The sequence below is a fragment of the Narcine bancroftii genome, chromosome 9 (assembly GCF_036971445.1).
Source record: "Narcine bancroftii isolate sNarBan1 chromosome 9, sNarBan1.hap1, whole genome shotgun sequence".
Taxonomy (NCBI): Eukaryota; Metazoa; Chordata; class Chondrichthyes; order Torpediniformes; family Narcinidae; genus Narcine; species Narcine bancroftii.
Window position 1 is genome coordinate 50,946,979 of NC_091477.1, and position 21,974 is coordinate 50,968,952.

The 21,974-nt window shown below is 41.9% G+C and overlaps 1 protein-coding gene and 1 long non-coding RNA gene across 3 annotated transcripts in view; one reads left to right on the forward strand and one right to left on the reverse strand.

Moving 5' to 3' along the window:
• Positions 1 to 21,974, reverse strand: part of LOC138743621 (uncharacterized) — a 109,095-nt gene that overhangs the window by 74,188 nt on the left and 12,933 nt on the right. The window lies entirely within an intron of this gene.
• The window catches only part of LOC138743619 (B-cell receptor CD22-like), a 50,205-nt gene that overhangs the window by 19,015 nt on the left and 9,216 nt on the right, over positions 1 to 21,974 (forward strand). For both annotated transcript variants that reach the window (XR_011344959.1, XM_069899145.1), the window contains exons 4-5: positions 18,775 to 19,053; positions 20,040 to 20,294. Coding sequence is in view for 1 of the 2 variants with exons in the window: in XM_069899145.1 (XP_069755246.1) it covers positions 18,775 to 19,053; positions 20,040 to 20,294 (534 nt within the window). In the remaining variant the exon portion in view is untranslated. The remainder of the gene's footprint in view (positions 1 to 18,774; positions 19,054 to 20,039; positions 20,295 to 21,974) is intronic.

Consider the following 21,974-nt stretch of genomic DNA (forward strand, 5'->3'; position numbering starts at 1 on the left):
AAGGTGATATGTGAGTGGGGAAAAAAGGTTGAAAATCACTGTTCTAGATCCAAATGTTACTGAAATATTTTGCTTGAGAAAAATTGTCATTGGCCAATTTCCTTTGGAGTTATGGAACCATGCACATAACGAGTCAGTAGGGTACAATTAAAACAGTGGTTTTCAAACTTTTACTTTCTACCCACATACCACCTGAAGTAATCCCTTACTAATGACAGAGCACCGAAGGCTTAGAAAATATTTAAAGTGGTATGAGAGTGAAAAGAAAAAAGTTGAAAACCACTGATCTACATGGAATCATCAAGGATCCACACCACCCAGAACATGCTCTGTTCTCGCCACAACCACCAGGAAGGAAGTAGAGGTGCCACAGGACTTATTCCTCCAGGTTCAGCAATAGCTGCTACCCCATCTCTCCCCCCCCCCCCCCCCCCACCCCGGCACCCATTCAGAAACTCATTCAAAGACTTATTTAAGGACTTGTACTTTGCTCATTATTTATTACTGAATATTTGTATTTCTGTATTAGCACAGTCACTTTGTTTACATTTCTTTCTTTGAGAACAGTCTACAGTTACCTGTAATCTGCCTGGCCCACAGGAACTGACAATAAATTTGAACTTTGAACTTTTGAAATGCTTTTTCGACTGTCAAAAATAGCACAAATATTTGATGAAAAAAATCTATTTTTTGTTTGTGTGGGAAGGCATGTGGCAGGCTGCACCAAAGGAAAACACAGGCACAATGCAGTTTGGGGCAACACAGCTTTATTCCACTCACATAAAGATAGTTGGCTGCTAGCTGCTTGCAGAAGTGATCCCGGGGAGAGAGAGGGAGCACACGGCCCGGACCTTGGCTTTATGCCACCTGGTGGTTGGATGTCATTAGGCTGGGTGCCGTGTCTCTAGGCCACCTGTTGGCCGAGTGATGTACCGCAGCGTATCATCACATTCACCCCCTTTAAAAAAAGTCCTGGTATTACTCACAAGTCCAGGCGTACTGTTGGTTTCTGCACCCTCTAGGACCTCCTAGGGAGGGTGCATGGTTTGGGCTCGGAGGGCATTCGTTTGGCTGGGTGTTATGGATATACTGGGTGGGTTGGGGGTCCCCAGTGGGGTGGCATTCGTCCTCCACGGTGTGGCTGAGGGGGGGGGCGGTGTAGGTGTTTGGAGGGTTGTCAATGGTACATCGATTGGGTCAGGTTGGGGTTCTTCTGGTTCATCCTCTTCTTCTTTGGCCGGTTCTTCTTCGGCTGGTGCCAGGTCCCTCGAGGAGACAGAATCCTCTCTCCCATTGGGGAACGTCACAAACATGTAGTTCTGGTTCGCGTGGATCAGCTCTCCCCTCACAACCAGCGGGTCTATCTTATGAATTCAGCCATGTTTCTTGATCAGCACCAGGCCCGGTGAGATCATCCAACGTGTCACCTCTGAGCTCAGGGTCGATTTCCTTCTGAAAGAGAAAAATCTGTCATGTGGGGTCATGTTCGTGGCAGTACACAATAATGAGTGCATCGTGTGTAACACCTCAGGTGACACTTCCTGCCACATGGACACCAGGAGGTCCTTTGACTTTAGTATCAGAAGGACCATCTTCCGAGTGGTACCATTCTCCCTCTCTACTTGCTTGTTCCCTTGGGGGTTGTAACTTGTGGTGCGGCTGGTAGCAATTCCCCTCTCTCGGAAGTATTGCTGCAGCTCGCCACTCATGAAGGCTGCCTCCCTCTCTGTGTGGATATAGTTAAGGTATCCACACATGCTTCAGTCACTTAATTACTGCTGCCGTGGACACATCTGTGCAGGATATGGCGAAGAGGAACTGGAAGAACTCATCTATCACAGTGAGGAAGTAACAGTTGTTATTGGTGGACGGGAGGGGGCCTTTAAAGTCGATGCCGAAACGCTCTAATGGCTGGGTGGATTTGATAAGGGCTGCCTCAGGCAGGCGGTAGAACTGTGGTTTGCACTCCGCACATATATGACATCCCCTTGTAGAAATCCTTACCTCTTATGATGAGAACGGCAGGTTGGCGTTCTTTTTTTTAAATTTTTTATTTTTCACACCATAAATCACATTAGCCATGATACACACTTTTTCTTTTTCACACATATACAGTGACTTTTTCTCCCCCCCCTCCCTCCTCCCAAGCCACCCCCCCACCCCACACCCTCCCATCCATTTTAGGTATACAATCTAGGTTACATTAAACCAGTCAGACAATGTTGTCATTCAACAAAAATACACCAGAAATTCTACTGAGTCCATTCTTTTCTTTCCTTCTCCTTCCATCAACTTAGGTAATGATTGTCCCCGGTAGGTTTTCGCTATTGTATTTAATGTAAGGCTCCCATATTTGTTCGAATATTTCAATATTATTTCTTAAACTATATGTAATTTTTTCTAATGGAATACATTTATTCATTTCTATATACCATTGTTGTATTTTCAGATTATCTTCCAATTTCCAGGTTGACATAATACATTTTTTTGCTACGGCTAGAGCTATCTTAACAAATCTTTTTTGTGCATCCTCCAAATCAATTCCAAATTCTTTGTTTTTTATGTTACTTAGGAGAAAGATCTCTGGATTCTTTGGTATATTGTTTTCTGTTATTTTATTTAATATCTGATTGAGATCTTCCCAAAATTTTTCTACTCTCTCACATGTCCAGATTGCATGAATTGTTGTTCCCATTTCTTTTTTACATCGAAAACATCTATCAGATACTGTTGGGTCCCATTTATTTAACTTTTGAGGTGTAATGTATAGTATGTGTAACCAGTTATATTGTATCATACGTAGCCTCGTATTTATTGTATTTCTCATCGTTCCAGAACATAATTTCTCCCATGTTTCCTTTTTTATCTTTATATTTAAATCTTGTTCCCATTTTTGTTTAGTTTTACCATTTGTTTCCTCATTCTCCTTTTCTTGCAGTTTAATATACATATTTGTTATAAATCTTTTGATTAACATTGTATCTGTAATCACATATTCAAGGTTACTTCCCTCTGGCAAACTCAAATTGCTTCCTAATTTATCCTTCAAGTAGGATCTCAGTTGGTAATATGCCAGCGCTGTATCTCCAGTTATATTGTACTTATCTCTCATTTGTTCAAAGGATAAGAATCTACTTCCTGAAAAACAATTTTCTATTCTTTTAATCCCTTTTTTTTCCCATTCTCTAAAGGAAAGGTTATCTATTGTAAAAGGGAGTAACTTATTTTGCGTCAATATTAGTTTTGGTAATTGATAATTTGTTTTATTTCTTTCTACATGAATCTTCTTCCAAATATTGAGGAGATTATGTAATACTGGAGAAGTTCTATGTTGTACCAATTTTTCATCCCATTTATATAATATGTGTTCAGGTATCTTTTCCCCTATTTTATCTAATTCTAATCTCGTCCATTCTGGTTTTTCCCTTGTTTGATAAAAATCTGATAGGTATCTTAATTGTGCGGCTCTATAATAATTTTTAAAGTTTGGCAATTGTAAGCCTCCTTGTTTATACCATTCTGTTAAGTTATCTAGTGCTATCCTCGGTTTCCCCCCTCTCCATAAAAATCTCCTTATTATTTTCTTTAACTCTTTGAAGAATTTTTCTGTCAGTTGTATTGGCAATGCCTGAAATAAGTATAATATCCTTGGAAAAATGTTCATTTTAATACAGTTTATCCTTCCTATTAGTGTTAGTGGTAAATCTTTCCAATGCTCTAAATCGTCCTGTAATTTTTTCATTAGTGGATAATAATTGAGTTTATATAATTGGCCGAGATTTTTGTTTATTTGTACACCTAGGTATCTTATTGCCTGCATTTGCCATCTAAATGGAGATTCCTTCTTAAATTTTGAGAAATCCGCATTATTCATAGGCATTGCTTCACTTTTATTTACGTTTATCTTGTAACCCGACACTTCTCCATATTCCTTCAATTTCTTATATAATTCTTTTATTGATAGTTCTGGTTCTGTTAAGTACACTATAACATCATCCTCAAATAGACTGATTTTATATTCCTTGTCTTTTATTTTTATTCCTTTTATATTATTATCTATTCTTATCAATTCTGCTAATTGTTCTATAGCTAACGCAAACAATAAAGGTGATAGTGGGCATCCCTGCCGCGTTGACCTGCTTAAGTTAAATTGCTTTGATACATGTCCATTTACTGTCACTTTCGCTAACGGTCCCTTATATAATGCTTTAATGCAATTAATATACTTCTCCGGTAAACTGAATTTTTGCAATACTTTGAACAAATAATTCCATTCTACTCTGTCGAAGGCCTTCTCTGCGTCTAAAGCAACTGCTACTGCAGGTGCTTTATTTCCTTCTACTGCATGAATTAAGTTAATAAATTTACAAATATTGTCTGTTGTGTGTCTTTTTTTGATAAATCCAGTTTGGTCTAAATTTACCATTTTCGGTACCTGCTCTGCTAATTTGTTTGCTAATAGTTTAGCTATTATCTTATAATCTGTGTTTAGTAAAGATATTGGTCTATATGACGCTGGTGAGAGTGGATCTTTCCCTTGTTTTAGTATTACTGTAATTATTGCTGTTTTACATGAATCTGGTAAGCTTTCATCAATCTGGTTGATTACATCCAGGAGGGGCGGAATTAATAAGTCTTTAAATGTTTTGTAGAATTCTATTGGAAATCCATCCTCTCCTGGTGTCTTATTATTTGGTAATTTTTTTATTATCTCTTGTATTTCTACTGTTCCAAATGGTTCTGTTAATTTATTTTGTTCCTCTATTTGTAGTTTTGGTAGTTCAATTTTAGTCAAAAATTCATCTATTTTCCCTTCTTTCCCTTCGTTTTCAGTTCGGTATAATTGTTCATAGAATTCTTTAAAGTTTTCCTTAATTTCTTTTGGATTATATGTAATTTGTTTGTCTTTTTTCCTTGATGCCAATACCATTTTCTTAGCTTGTTCTGTCTTAAGCTGCCATGCTAGGATTTTGTGCGTTTTTTCACCCAGTTCATAATATTTCTGTTTTGTTTTCATTATATTCTTCTCTACCTTATATGTTTGTAATGTTTCATATTTTATTTTTTTATCCGCCAATTCTCTTCTTTTAGTTGTATCTTCCTTCATTGCTAATTTTTTTTCTATATTTACTATTTCCCTTTCCAACTGCTCTGTTTCCTGATTATAGTCCTTCTTCATCTTGGTTACATAACTTATTATTTGCCCTCTAATGAATGCTTTCATTGCATCCCATAGTGTAAACTTATCTTCCACTGATTCCGTATTTATTTCAAAATAGATTTTTAATTGTTTTTCAATAAATTCTCTAAAATCCTGCCTTTTAAGTAGCATGGGGTTTAATCTCCATCTATACATTCTTGGAGGGATGTCCTCTAGCTTTACTGTCAATATTAAGGGTGAATGGTCCGATAGTATTCTAGCTTTATATTCTGTTTTTCTTACTCTATCTTGCATACTAGCTGATAACAAAAATAGGTATATTCTTGAGTATGTTTTATGTCTAGCCGAGTAATATGAATATTCCTTTTCTTTTGGGTTTTGTTTCCTCCATATATCCAAAAGTTGCATTTCTTGCATTGATTTAATTATAAATTTGGTTACTTTGTTCTTTCTGTTAATTTTTTTCCCAGTTTTATCCACATTTGAATCCAAATTCAGGTTGAAATCCCCTCCTATTAGTATGTTCCCTTGCGTATTAGCTACCTTCAAAAAGATATCTTGCATAAACTTTTGATCTTCTTCGTTAGGTGAATATACATTAAGTAGATTCCAAAACTCCGAATATATCAGACATTTTATCATTACATATCTCCCTGCTGGATCTATTATTTCCTCTTCTATTTTAAATGGCACATTTTTACTAATTAATATAGCCACTCCTCTTGCTTTTGAATTATACGATGCTGCTGTTACATGTCCTACCAAATCTCTCTTTAATTTCTTGTGCTCCAATTCAGTTAAGTGTGTTTCTTGGACAAATGCTATATCAATTTTTTTTCTTTTTTCAGTAAATTTAGTAGTTTCTTCCTTTTAATTTGGTTATGTATTCCATTAATATTTAAAGTCATATAGTTCAACGTAGCCATTTTATACTTTGTTTATCTTCCCTTTCCGTTTTTCCATCATTACCTTTCCTCCTTTTCCATTTCTGTTTTCTTATTTTAAACCCTTTATAAGACAACATTCCTAAAACATCAAACATTTTCCTTATTCTCCTATTTATAACTTCTTTAGCTCCAATCTCCCCTTCCCCTCCTGAGTTGTCCTTTATCCCTTGTCGGACAACCACATCTCCCCTCTCCATTTGGGTTTGCGAATTCACTCGCAAGCGTCAACTGATTTTGCAGTGACCGCTATTCCCCCCCACCCAGCCCCCCCAGAAAAGATTTCACTTTTCATATGTAACAAAGGTCACTCTTTTAATTTCCTCCTTATTCTCTCTATTCCATTACCTTCCCTTATTAATTCTTGTCTATACTATCTATATTTTCCTCTAAGTACAGATACATTCACGTATGCACATTATACCTATACACTCTTATACCTCTTTACCCACATACATATCAATCGTGATCATTTTTACTCTCATTACACGTCTTCATCCCTCAGTCTATTTTGTAATTGTTCTGCAAATTTTCGTGCTTCTTCTGGATCCGAGAATAGTCTGTTTTGTTGTCCTGGAATAAATATTTTCAATACCGCTGGATGCTTTAGTATAAATTTATACCCTTTCTTCCATAAAATCGCCTTTGCTGTATTGAACTCCTTTCTCTTCTTTAGGAGTTCAAAACTTATATCTGGATAAATGAAGATTTTTTGCCCTTTATACTCCAGTGGCTTGTTGCCCTCTCTTACTTTTTCCATTGTCTTCTCCAGTACCTTTTCTCTTGTAGTATATCTTAGGAATTTTACTAAAATAGATCTTGGTTTTTGTTGTGGTTGTGGTTTAAAGGCCAATGCTCTATGTGCCCTTTCTATTTCCATTTCTTGCTGTAGTTCTGGACATCCTAGGATCCTAGGGATCCAATCTTTTATAAACTCTCTCATATTCTTGCCTTCTTCATCTTCCTTAAGGCCCACTATCTTTATGTTATTTCTTCTGTTATAATTTTCCATTATATCTATTTTCTGAGCTAACAGTTCTTGTGTCTCTATAGCTTTTTTATTAGATTCCTCTAATTTCTTTTTTAAGTCCTCTACCTCCATTTCTGCTGCTACTGCCCGCTCTTCCATCTTGTCCATTTTCTTTCCCATTTCTGTTAAGGTCATATCTATTTTATTCATTTTCTCTTCTGTGTTGTTTATTCTTCTTCTTAAATCATTAAATTCCTGTGTTTGCCATTCTTTAAATGACTCCATGTATCCTCTAACCAGAGAAAGTATATCCTTTACCTTGCCTTTCCCTTCTTCTTCTATTTCACTGTACTCTTCCTCTTCTTCTTCCTCTGGGTTGGCCATCTGTTGTTTCTTTGTTGCCCTTTTCTTCTCTTCTTTCTTGTTTCCATTGTCTTCTGTGGTCTCTTCTTGCTGCAGGTGTTCTGCAGCTGTCGTTACCGGCTGTGGAGATCGACTCCCCAGCTGGTCCCCCCTCCCGTCGGTGTGTTTTTTTTCATGCGCGGTTGCGCACTTTTACTCGGCTCAGCGAGCCATTTTTGTAGTCCAATTTCTACCGACCTGAGGGAGCGGGTTTCTCTCTCCACCGCGGGCCTCTTTGAACAGGTAAGGCCTTCTCCTTCTTCCTCCATTGTCTTCTCTTCCTCTCTTCTTACCGTTGATTTCGATTTTTCTTTTTTTGTCGCCATCTTCTTTCCACCTTTATACTCACTTTTCTTTAACTTTTATTTCTGTGCCTTTGTGTTTTCCTTTGTTTTTTCCGACTTTTCTGGAGAGGGCTGGAGTTCACCGTCCGGCCACTACTCCATCACGTGACTCCTCCTCCGCAGGTTGGCGTTCTTAATGAAATTTTACATTCTGGTCACTCCAGGGTGTCCCAGTTCACTGTGGATATTCTGCAGCTGGGACATGGTTGAGTGGCCGCACAAGCACACTTGGGACAGCGGGTTCGATGGTTCATTGAACTTACCGGGGCGGTATCAGATGTCATACGAGTAAGTAGACAGTTCGATCCTCCAATGTAAGATTTTATCATTCTTCATTTTTCCCCTGTTCTGGATGGCAAACATGAAAGCTACCAACTGTTGGTCTATGACCAGTGTAAAGCGGCTGCCCACCAGGTAGTGCCTCCAGGGCCTTACTGCCTCTACTATGGCCTGGGCCTCTTCCTCCTCTGCTGAGTGCATGGTTTCTGAGCCCTGCAGCGTTTGAGAAAAGAAAGGCATCTCTTCTGGTTCTCCACTTGGAAGGGGAGTGTTTCATCTACAGTCCTCGTGGTGATGTGTGCTGAGTGATTGCACAGGCTGTTAAATGCTTGGACCAACTCACTGGGGAGAGGGAATTCTTTTGCTCTCATCTGCGGACTGGGTATCCACTCCACGTAATAGCCCAGGCATCTTTTCAGTGATTTGGGCATAGTGTGGATGGGTAGGTCCATCAGGGCCTGCATGCGAGCCAGATCTGGTCCCACCTCCCCGTACTGTACTACATAACCCAACCAAGCCTGCTTCCTAGCCCTGAACACGCACTTGTCTTTGTTGTATGTTAGGTTGCATTCTTTGGCTGCCTCCAGGAATCTCTTTAGGTTTGTGTTGTGGTCGTTCACCGAGTGCCCACAGATGGTAACATTGTCCAGGTATGGGAAAACACCCTCCAGGGATAGTCGTCCACCAGTCGGTCCATTTCCCTCTGGAACACTGATACCCCGTTAGTGACTCTGAACAGGAGATGGAGGAACTGATAGAGTCAGCTATTGGCTTCAAACGCCATATAGGGCCTGTCATTCCTCCTACTGAGCACCTGATGGTATGCAGCTTTGAGGTCAATGGTGGAGAAGACCTTATACTGGGCTATCGTATTCACCATCTTACTAATCTGGGGGAGAGGGTATACGTCCAGCTGTGTGAACTTATTAATGGTCTGGCTGTAGTCGACCACTAAGCGTAATTTCTCCCCTGTCTTTGCTATGACTACCTGGGCTCACCATGGGCTGTTGCTGGGTTCAATTATGCCCTCCTGCAGCAATCGGCATGTCTCCATTTTAATAAAAGCTCTGTCTCTGGGACCGTACCTCCTGCTCTTTGTGGCTATGGGTTTACAGTCAGGGGTGTGGTGGGTAAATAAAGGGGGGGGGCTCGATATTAAGGACCGATAGCGCATAGCACTCTTGGCTCGTAAGCACTAGCGGGGTCTATGGTCCATTGTGGTTGACCGTGAGACTCTCCAGCTGGTACTGGGTCTATCCCAACATCACTGGGGCACAGACCTGTTCAAGGACCAGCAGATGGAAGTCGCTATATTCCCTCCCTTTTATTTCTAGTGTCACCACACAGTACCCCTTTACTTCCACTGAGTGGATGTTGGACGCTAGGAGAATCTGCCTGTTGCTGGGGTATGTGGGGAAGCTGTGGTCTTTGGCTAATTTCAGCTCTATGAAACTCTCCGTACTACCGGTATCCAACAGACATTTAAATTTCAACCCATTCAACCGCACAGAGACCATAGCCTCTGACAAATTGTGTGGACTCGCCTGATTGATCCTGAGGGAAGCCAGCATGCACTCTTCGGTCTCCTCATGGTCTCCATAGTAGTGGCGCTCCACCTCTGGATCCTGGGTCCAAGATGGCCAGCTGCTCCCTCTGGGTGCACATGGCATTCCTTCCTGGCCAACCTGGGGAAGCTGCCCGGGAATGGGGGTTTTGGCTGCAGAACTGGCATCTACAAGTCGCTTCCGGCTGAGCCGTCGTTGCTGCAGCTATTGTCATCTCCACATTATCGGCCCAATCTTGGCGGGGTGTTAGTAAGTCCAGCAGGGTTGAAGAGGGGAACTCGGCACTGTGGTCGGGGAGGTATTCCCCAAGGTTGTTTCTAGCTGTCTCCATCGCCTCTGCCACCCTCACAGTTTCTTCTAGGGACACCATGCTTTGTTCTAACAGCCACTGGCAGATTTCGTTTGACCAGACCCCCACCATCAGGTCCTGCGCTATTTGCTGTGGGGGTCTAGTGCAGAAGTTGCACTTACTGAGAGCATGAAATCCCGGAAGGACTCCCCTGTTTGCTGTCTTCTGGTCAGGAGTCGGTGTCTCACATGTACTTCGCCTACCCCTTGGAGATAGTGGGACTGGAGCATGTCCATAGCCTCTCTGTATGAGGCGCAGTCCTGGACTAACGCGTATGTGAGGTCTCCCAGCTGGGCCACTAGCAGCATGAAAAGGTCTTCCGGGTGCGCAGTCGGCATCATCATGCGAGCGTAGTTCAGGAAACAATATTTCCAGCGGCTGAAGTGCGTGCATGCGCAGGGGGCCCGGGGGTCTAGTTCGAGGCATTCCGGCCGTAGCATTGTTAAGAGGTGCTGCCATTGATTCATTTCTGGGCACCCCGATCGTGCTGGGGCTGGGGATTGTTGCCTCCACTGATGGCTGTAGGGGTCCCTGGGGACTGGCATTACCTGATAGGTGTCTGCTGAGGGTCCGGTATCATTGCTCTCATCCCTGTGTCTGAGCCATCCTCCACCAGGTTTGGGGGGGGTGGTGCTTGCACACGTCTTAACTACGAAGGGTTTGTCCCCCTCCTTGATCTCCTCCTCGTGCTTGGGTGGGATCGTCCACATTTTAGGTGAGTGGAATAAATTGTGGCAGGCTGCACCAAAGGAAAACACAGGCACAATGCAGTTTGGGGCAACAGCTTTATTCCACTCACATAAAGATAGTTGGCTGCTAGCTGCTTGCAGCAGTGATCCCAGGGAGAGAGAGGGAGCACATGACCCGGACCTTGGCTTTATACCATGGGCCTGCTAGGCCCATCTGGTGGTCGGATATCATTAGGCTGGGTGCCATGTCTCTAGGCCACCTGTTGGCCGAGTGATGTACCGCAGTGTACCTGAGTCCCTGAGAAAACTCATTTTTGGGATGAGTAGGTTGTCCTATCAGAAACGGCTAAAGGCATTAACTCTCTATTCTTTGGAGTTCAGAATAATGAAGGGTGATCTTATTGGAAACATTTAAGATCTTAAGGAGGCAGGTCAGGGTAGAGATTGAAATATTCCCACTTGGAGGAGGTGCTCGAACAAGGGGATGCCATTAGATAATTGAGGGACAGTCATTTAAGACTGAAATGCAGAGGAAGTACTTCTAACAGAGTCTAGGTCCCTAGAGGTAAAGAGGGAGAGATGCATTTTTGAAATGTTTTGAGTAAATTTATGAGGTATTGAAGAATAGAGGAAATGGGGCTTGGGGAAGATTCGCCATGATCTTATTAATGACAGTAGAGACTTGAAGGGCAAAGTAACCTCCTCATGATCTTGCTTTCTTTTGTTCTCACGCTTTAAAAGCTTGAAATAGTTTTTTTACAACAATGAAGAGTTGTTGGAATAACAATCATTCAGCATTCATGGGGTGCTCATTTTGAACAGCCATTGTGAATGATCATTATAATTTGTTCACTCAGAGTCATTATAATCTCACTTAAGTTTGATTCACCACAGCTTACAAACGAATAAAGAATACACTCACTCGTTCCTTTCAGCACACCGAGAAGTCTACTTTCTTTTTATAATTCACTAGACACAATGTTGAATTCTGAAAGTCCCCAAACTCCACCCATCAGAATTCTTCTGACATTTTTATTGGCTCACTGCCACATGCATGATCCTGACGCTCTCACCCTCCTCCTCCCGATGAAGGTATGTACGCAATTGCGACCAAGTATCAGTGGGCTTTTAATAACTGAAAAACGCAGCACCCAACAGGACTTTGTCTTACTAGGACCAGTATCAGGCAGTGAAGCCAAAAACTATCAAAAACTGATCCTAAATGCAACGAAGACAATAAATATTACACTCAGCATGCTAATAGATGCACAGGAATGCGCAGAGACGCATAAAATGTATTCAAGATAAAGAGACTGAAAATCAGTCAATGTGTTGTGTGGATTTTTTTATAACTTCCTTGAATTTAAAGGTGATGTAAGAGATAGCCATACACTGTCCTTTCACCTGGTTCTGTATTTTATACTTGGGCATAGTTGTTTTGCTTGTAAATTGAGGAAGGATATTGAATGAAAAAAGCTAGTGTTATAGCCAGCACTTGGACAAGCTAATGGACTTCTACAGGTGGTGTTTTCTGAAAACAACATGGAGACTACTTCACACCTACATGTGCTGAGTTATGAATAGGCATGGCACATTTCACTTATGCTGACAAATAGTCTCCATCCTATTTGGTGGCACAGATAGCACAGCGCTCTGCTCAGCAGTATTACAGCGCCAATGACCCAGGCTCAAATCCAGCACTGTCTATCAGGAGTTTGTACATTCTCCCTGTGTCTGTCGGAGCTTCCTCTGGGTGCTCTGGATTCCTTGCGCATTCCAAAGCCCCATGTGGTTAGTTAGTTGGTGCCCCATACATGGTCATGATGCAGTTGGGTGTATTTGGGTGGTGTGGGCTCATGGGCTGGATGGGTCTGTTACTGTGCTGTATCTCTAAATTAAAAATTATATAACTCATATTTCATTATAGTTTATTATTTACAGCCATGCAGTAGCCCTTCCAGCATCTACAAGCACTGTATAGAAAACATTGCCTAGAGATGGTATTTAGATACAGGTTTAGCAATGATCATATTGAAGGTTGGATCAAGCTAGTAGGGGTCAAAGGTCTTTCTCTGCTCTTTTCAATGTTCCAGCTGTGTGCTGTTTATCAATGTTCATAATATGTCTGTGTGTGTGTGTGTGTGTGTGTGTGTGTGTGTGTGTGTGTGTGTGTGTGTGTGTGTTTGTGTGTGTGTGTGTGTGTGTGTGTGTGTGTGTGTGCTCTCCAATATCTAAAAGCATGCAGCATCTGTGGAAGCAAAGAGATAGTTGATGTTTTGGGTGAAAACCTAGTCCAAATTTCAACCACCCATTTGCCTCTACAGATGCTGTTTGACCCTTTGAGTTTGTTTTTTTTATTTGCTTCAGAATCTGGCATCAAAGTAACATTAGGACAGATAATGAAATGGACCTATTGCTGTTAAAACACAGAAACTCAAACATACTGTTTGAAACATACCAGATGTGCCAATTAATAAATTGGATGGCACAGACTCGGCTGAAATGACCTGTTAGAGCGCTGTATGCCTATATTTCTTTCTTCTTTGGCTTGGCTTCACGGACGAAGATATATGGAGGGGTAATGTCCACATCAGCTGCAGGCCCGTTTGTGGCTGACAAGTCCGATGCGGGACAGGCAGACACGGTTGCAGCGGTTGCAATGGAAAATTGGTTGGTTGGGGTTGGGTGTTGGGTTTTTCCTCCTTTGTCTTTTGACAGTGAGGTTGGCTCTGCGGTCTTCTTCAAAGGAGGTTGCTGCCTGCCGAACTGTGAGGCGCCAAGATGCACGGTTGGAGGCGATATCAGCCCACTGGCGATGGTCAATGTGGCAGGCACCAAGAGCTTTCTTTAGGCAGTCCTTGTACCTCTTCTTTGGTGCACCTCTGTCTCGGTGGCCAGTGGAGAGCTCGCCATAGATATTTAAAAATTAAATTAAAACATCGTACTTTATATACCAAACTGTCCATGGCCTCATGTACTATCCCACCAAAACCACCTGGAAATTGGAGGAACAACACTTGATTTTCCATCAGGGTATTCTCTAACCAGATGCTATTAACATCGACTTCTCCAGTTTCTGCCTACCTACTCTCCATTCTCCCTCCCTTTCCCAGTTCCCTTTCCTCCAGTTCTCCAACCCCATCCCCCTCCCCTCTCATTCACAGAGCCACCCCTCATCCCCCTGTTTGCTGGTGTGCCCTCCCTCTCTCTTTGGGACTGTGCTCCTTGTGTCTGCCCCTCCTCCCCCACCTTTTGTTCAGGTGCCTGCCCACATTCTTTCAACAACTTCATGAAGGGCTCAAGCCTGAAACATTGCTTATGCATCTATAAGTTTGCTATATCAAATACACTGTTTGACGTGAGTTTCTCCAGCATTGTGTTTTTACTTCAACTATGGTGGATGCAGATTTATGTGTTTTACTTGAACCTTATTGCTGTTAATGTGCTGATATGAAATAATTTCTTTGGCTACATTATCACTAAAAAGAAAGTCAATATACTGTAGATCTACCACTGAGAATATGTTTCCAAAGATATTGCAACACTTGGGATAAAAAAGCGAAATGTTAATTGAAACTGCCAAAACTAATAGAAACAGAGACTCCATCTCCAATTGGAATGTCCCCTTGTATTTTTGAGGAGGCTCGAGTGATAATGGCAAAGACGACTGGTGGAAGAGTAATATCTGTGTACACTTGAAATGGGTGATAGAATAGAGGATCCTCGTTACTAGTCAGGTTAAAGAACAGCATCTGAACTGGAAAAAGTGCATCAAATGAAATAATGGCAATGTTGACTCCAGAAGACTGAATCATGTTTGGCTTTCATGATAAATTCTTTGAAGAGGCAACAGGAAGCCATGATGATGTGGGCATCAAGTACTTGGATAGTGAGGTGCAGACCAGCAGCCTGAGGTTATGGAGCATTGCTCGTAGTGCCACAGATTTTGTGACACTTCACAAGAGCAATGTTGTGGTGACCCACTTATCAGCAAAGTGAACCAGCTCCCAAAATGGTGGATGGGCTGTGGAAGATGCGGGAAATTGACCTGCATCCAACCCAGGTTTTTATCTGGGCTGATGACATCACTGATTACATCATTTGCTGTCCATGTGCCAGAAACAATGATGAATAGAAGTCCAGTATGCAAGCCTGGAGATATCAGTCTTGCACTAGACTCCACAGCGTATACATCTACTCCACAATGTGTACAGCGATTCCCCAACATGTACATCTATAGTAGCTCAGTATAGAATCTTCTTTCTTTGGCTTGGCTTCGCGGATGAAGATTTATGGAGGGGAATGTCCATGCCTGCTGCAGGCTCGTTGGTGACTGATGAGTCCGATGCAGGACAGTCAGACACGGTTGCGGCGGTTGGAAGGGGAAATTGGTTGGTTTGGGTTGGGTGTAGGGTTTTTCCTCCTTTGTCTTTTGTCAGTGAGGTGGGCTCTGCGGTCTTCTTCAAAGGAGGTTGCTGCCTGCCGAACTGTGAGGCGCCAAGATGCACGGTTGGAGGCGATATCAGCCCACTGGTGGTGATCAATGTGGCAGGCACCAACAGATTTCTTTAAGCAGTCCTTGTACCTCTTCTTTGGTGCACCTCTGTCTCGGTGGCCAGTGGAGAGCTCGCCGTAGAACACGATCTTGGGAAAGCGATGGTCCTCCATTCTGGAGACGTGACCCACCCAGCACAGTTGGGTCTTCAGCAGCATGGATTCGATGCTTGCGGACTCTGCCAGCTCAAGTATTTCAATGTTGGTGTTGAAGTCATTCCAATGAATGTTGAAGATGGAGCGGAGACAGCGCTGATGGAAGCGTTCTAGGAGCCTAAGGTGATGCCGGTAGAGGACCCATGATTCGGAGCCGAACAGGAGCGTGGGTATGACAACGGCTCTGTACACGCTGATCTTTGTGTGTTTCTTCAGGTGGTTGTTTTTCCAGACTCTTTTGTGTAGTCTTCCAAAGGCGCTATTTGCCTTGGCGAGTCTATTGTCTATCTCTTTGTCGATCCTTGCATCAGATGAAATGGTGCAGCCGGGGTAGGTTGACCGTTTTGAGTTCTGTGTGCCCGATGGAGATGTGGAGGGGCTGGTGGTCATGGTGGGGAGCTGGCTGATGGAGGACCTCAGTTTTCTTCAGGCTGACTTCCAGGCCAAACATTTTGGCAGTTTCCGCAAAATAGTATGGAATACTTCACTATAATATCAAATAAAAGTGAAAATGAACCAGTATCAGGATAGATGACAAACAGGGCCACTTCTGGACTCCATAAGGGACAGAAATCCATTTGGAGGGCTTGCTTTTTAGAGGTCACATGAAAAGTGGACTTTAGTGATGGTTGAAATTTGCAAAGACGTGTAAATGCGTAAAATGCGTAATTTTATTTTGAGGAAAAGGTGATGATGACATGTTTGAAAAGAGGACAGTGCCTCAGGGGATAATATTTCATGATGTCAGCAAGGTGATGATGCAGGTTCAAGAAGCAGAGGACAGAATTTGCATACAAGCTGAGCTAAGGGAAAGTGAACAATGAAAGAGGAAATAAATGAGAAGCAAGCATGACAAGAACTACAGGTACTTGGCTTGGTGGGTCAAGTTGTGGAATGTACAGAAGAAAACAAAGCAAGGAGATATGTCAATAAGCTGAAAGGAAAGCGATGGATAGGGAGGAAATATGGAGTTAGTACCTATCTGAGCTTGATAATGTTCCCACGCTGAATGATCTGTTAGTGCCACACATTATGTTGTGCTGTATATAACATTGCGATATTTTCAGTAGCAGTAGCATTTACACGTCTTTGCAAACTTCAACCATCACTAAAGTCCACTTTTCATGTGACCTCTAAAAAGCAAGCCCTCCAAATGGATTTCTGTCCCTTATGGAGTCCAGAAGTGGCCCTGTTTGTCATCTATCCTGATACTGGTTCATTTTCACTTTTATTTGATATTATAGTGAAGTATTCCATACTATTTTGCGGAAACTGCCAAAATGTTTGGCCTGGAAGTCAGCCTGAAGAAAACTGAGGTCCTCCATCAGCCATTAGGGTTACAGGAATAGGTACATAGGCGGTGTGCTGTGGCAATGTAGCTTATTCTCTTGTGGTAGCATGCTGTACAGAAACATGAATGTGTTTCCCTTTCAACTGCAGGTGATGTGTACTGTAGTATTGTGTGTGGTTCTTGTATATAAAGCAAACAGTAACATATAGTTGGCCTTCAGGTGTTTTGATCAGTAAAATATACCACAATGTGTTTAACAGCACCATTAGTAGAGCCGCTGCCTCAGGGCTGGTACTTGGGTTCCGTCCTGAGCTCCAATGTGGTCTATGTGGAGTGAGTGCCTCAGTTTCCCCTACATGCTCCTGTGTCCTCCCAAATTGTTCAGGTCACAGACAAGATGCTTATTGTTGTACACAGAAGTACAACACACAGATGCATTGAAATTCTTACTTGTTGGAGCCAAATAGGTACAGAAGATCCACAAACTACAATAATATAAATTATCACAACGTGCCAAGACAAAAAAAAGGTAGCATTGAAATGAAAGGATAGAAGAAATAAATATTCAGTTGCAGTTAGTACAATAAAACAAATGGACATTCGTGTAATTCAGGAGGGATATTTTGAGCTGGAGTAGTTTATGGTCAAGGTTAATGTATTATGAGGGAAGTTGAAGAACCTGATAGCTGTTGGGAAAAATTGCTCTTGAACCTAGAAGTGCTAGTCTTCAGGTTTCTCTACCTTCAGCTTGGAGGTAGCAGTGAGTAGTGATTGTGTCCAGGGTTTTGGGGGCGGGGGTGGTGGTCCTGTATTACATTGGTTACTTTCCTCAGGCAGTGTCTCACGTCACTGTTTTCAATGGACGGATGATCAATGCCCATGATGGTCTTCACAAGCTTTGCCATTTCCTGCAGCGGGTCTGGAAAGTATGGATGAGAAGGTCCAAACTGGCCTGTTTCTATTGATGTAATTGTTATATTGGTGAGAGGCAGAATCTGGGTATGTGGGTAGAGTAAAATAGGATTAATGTAGATTAAGAGTGATTGGCTTTTTGATGTTCAGTGTGGACTCAATGAGCTGAAAAGTCTGTTTCTATGTTCCGTGATACTGTGAATCTATATCACATCTGCAAACATACAGCAATTTACTTGTTATCTATAGATATTTTAGGTTTCCCATAAACAAGCTGTAGTTTACCTTCTAATTCAGGGAATGTGTTATGCCCAAGTATATAATGGTGCCTAACATTATGGGTATAAAAATGCAGTTGATTTTTTTACTTGCAAATGGTTATAGCAGGAAACAACTTTTAACTGTAGGCGTTGTATTATGAAAATACCAATTATGGTCGATCAGCGTGCAAGTAATAAGTCTAAAATTTAAAGCTAATGCATCACTTAAAACTGTAATAGAGTTTTTTTTCAGGTAAACATAATGGATGTATAAATATTATATACATATCCCTTGCACTGTGTACAGAGTCATGTCCCTTGCACCTAAAGATATTTGAGTGGATGGAATCGAGAGAGAAGGCACTTTATGCCTGTTACTTTTATGGAGATAAATGGTAACAGCTGCAATAAACTCTTCCCATTCCAATAGCTACGAGATAAAGGGCGGCACGGTTGGTGTAGCGATTAGCATAAAGCCTTTATAGTGCCAGTGATCGGGACTGTGGTTTGAATCCTGTGCTGTAAAGAGTTTGTATGTTCTCCCCGTGTCTGTGTGGGTTTTCCCCAGGGGCTCTGATTTCCTCCCACCATTGAAAATGTACTGAAGCTTGTAGGTTAATTGGGAGTAATTGGGCGACACGGGGTCGTGGGCTGTATTTCTAAAAAAGATTTTTTAATATATAAAATGTTAGAAATGCTCAGTGGGTTGAGCAAGGTAGTTAATACTTCAGGTTGATGACATTGCATCAAAATTGATGAATGTTCTCTTCTGATGAAGTCATATCAGCAGGAAACATCAATTCTATATGTATGTCCAAAATCCCCTATGGCCTACCTTGCTTTTGTATTTACCGTTCAGAAGTGTTTCACAGACAATGATTATTTCTCATACATTTAGATCCTCCAAGAAACACTGCCCTTCTTGTGAATGCAACACACGAGGAAATAAAAGAAGGTGATTGTGTTACACTCATCTGTGTTGGGAATAGTTTCCCTGAAGCTAACTACACCTGGTACAAGAAGGATCGATCCTCAAACAAAACTAAGGTTCTGAACACTGCAAGCAGCAATATATTATTCCAAAAAATTACCAGGAAGAATTCTGGATTCTACAACTGCCTGGCTACAAATTATTTGGGAAGCAGTTTGTCTTCAGAAGTAGAAATTGATGTGCAATGTGAGTATTAGATTGTCCTGTTCTCCCTGTTGAAGGGAAGTATTTGGAAGGTAAAGTAATGCCAAGAACTGGCCCATCATGTGCCAGTTGCAGTCATTTTTCTCTGATAGTTTCAGACTGTCCCCAAGCACATGAATATATTATACACATGTACATACACACACATGCCCGCCCCCCCCCACACACACATATTCACACACACACGCACAAGCGCACACATGCGTGCACACACACACACACACACACACACACACACACACACACACACACACTCCCCTCACATGATCGTGTATGTGGAAGTAGATACATATGAATCTGTGCATATAATGAAATGAAATTGTAATATTTCAATTCCTTACTTAACTTGGATGCATTGAGGCCAGCATCGGAGATTCTTGAAGTAAACCACAAAAATCTGTAAACACTGTGGTTATTGTAAAAACACCGAATGCTGGAGAAGCTCAGCAGGTCAAATAGTGCCCTTTACATAGCAAAGGTAAAGATACAGAACCGACGTTTTGGGCTTGAGCCCTTCATCAAGGTGTGAGAAAATGCAAGCGGGCACCCAAATGAAAGAATATGGGGGAAAGGGAGTGACAAAGGCAGAAGATGGTAGGTGGAGAAAGTAGGGAGGGAACAGCAGCAATAAGGAGGGAGGAGGGATGGCTGGGAGGTGAGGGAGAAAGGAGGGAGAACTGGAAAGACAGGGAAGAGAAAGGGGAGGGGAAAAAAGGCGAGCAAGTTTAGTAGAAAGCAGAAAAGTGGATGCTAATGTCATCTAGCTGGAGAGTGCCCAGATGGAAAATAAGGTGTTGTTCCTCCAATGTGGGTGGTGAATATGATTAGTTACTTAACATTAAATAAACTTTCAATATGTTAATATGTTTCATATCTGCATTGTCAAGAGTGAAAATAGAACAAATCATTAACTGACTGAGGCTACACGTCAATATTTCTAACCAATAGGTTTAAATTGTGTCTTTCAGACAAACCAGACAAGGTCACAATCAGCCAGGAACATCTGTACAAGTGCATTGCTGAGGCCAGTCCTCCTGCAGACATCACATGGAAGATCAGTGATGACAGTATAAATCTCACTGATCCCAGGGTCAGTATAAAGTCAGAATTCAATGGCACTCATACAGTTAGTACACTGAAACTGGAAACAACAGCAAGCTTTTGTGTTTCGTGCCTAGCTCAGAATAAGCATGGAGTGTCGGTGACAGAGAGGTGTCCGCCTGGTAAGTGTAAAAAGAATTTTCTCAATTAACCAAAGTAAGTACCTTTAATTAATCCTTGCATTGTCAGCAGTGATGGTCTCACATAACATAAATAAATATCAACAGTAAAATCTTTTCTTGTCTCAGTCATCAGAAACTTTATCAGTCCTCTTACATTGCCATAAGTAAGCACTTATGGAAATAGAATGGAACAGTGTTCTGGTCTGAATCATAAGTAATGTTGGATTTATATTGAGCGAATGGATGGACTATAAATGGAGTATTGAGTCCTACTGTGATTTTCCCTTCTGAAAACAAATATTAAATATTTTTTGTGCAGGAAAATTATGGGTTAAAAAACTTGTGAATGTGGACCAACAAATTTGAGTAAACTTTGGATAGTTTCTATTGGAAAAGAGGAGAAGAGTGGGAAGGCAACATAAAGGTTTTTGATGTGGTAGATCTGGGAAAAGTCATTGGGTCATACAACATGGAAACAGGTCCACAGGCCAGCTTGCCACGGCAAATAGCATGCTCTCCTGCTTTCGTTCCATTTGCCCACATTAGTTCCATATCCCTCCAAGCCCCTCCCATATGTGTTAGGAAGCCAATGTTCCTGCCTCCACCATTTTGTCTGGGAGATAATTCCATGTGCCCACCACCCTCTGGGTGAAGAAATCTCTCCCCACATCCCCTCTAACTCTCACCTTGCAGTATGCACTTTCAAAATCTATAAATATTCAGAACCTCGTAGCTATCATTTTCCAGTGGGAGGGATGAGCACGAGGAACCTGATGGACACGATGCAGTTGAACAAGATGGCAAGGGTGTCACAGAACCATTCGGCTTTATAGCACTGAAGAATTCCATTACGATCATGCCTGCACTTTTGTACAGATATCCGACTGGTACCACCATCTGATTTTATGCCTTGTCCCTTCAAATCCTTTCCCTTGATGTATCCAATTTGTTTGAATGCTATTACTAAATCTGCTTCTGCCACTCGTTTAGGGGGCTACAACTCAGATCATGTCAACTTGCTGCAAAAGATAGATTACTTCTTGCAGGTGCCAACTTTTTTAGCCAATCTTTAATCTTATAAATATCTGTGACTGCAGCAATCAAGAATTTCAGTGTATCTGTGCATTGTACTTGTGCATATGACAATGCACTCACATCATATCATGTATCAAATATGATCAAACACATTAAACCTGAAGACACAAGACGATTGAAGACACTGGGTTCAGGAACAATAAGCAAACTGCTGGGAGGAACTTAGTTGGTCGAGCAACATCTATGGGAGGGGAAGGAATTGTCGATGTTTCAGAGCGTGATGCTTCCTCGGGAATAAGAGTGGAGAGGAAAGTTAAACAATATAAAGAAAGAGGGAGGGGCTAGTGGGTGATAGGTTGACCATAGAGACACAAAAGATGGATCTCGGTGGGGGAGGATAGGTGAATGTGGAGACAGCAGCAGGTGGGTGATAAGCAGGAACACAAAGGTTTGCAGGGCTGCAATCTGTTGTGTAAGGTAGGTGATAATGGGAACCATTGGAGAAGAGATTAAGGGGATTTGGAACCAGATGGAGAAGGGATGAAATGAGTGGGTGGTAGGTGGATGAAACCTGGAGAGGGTGAGGAAGGAAAATGCCACCAATCATACATTTTCACCTTCCTCTGTGGTCCTATCCACTTCTAT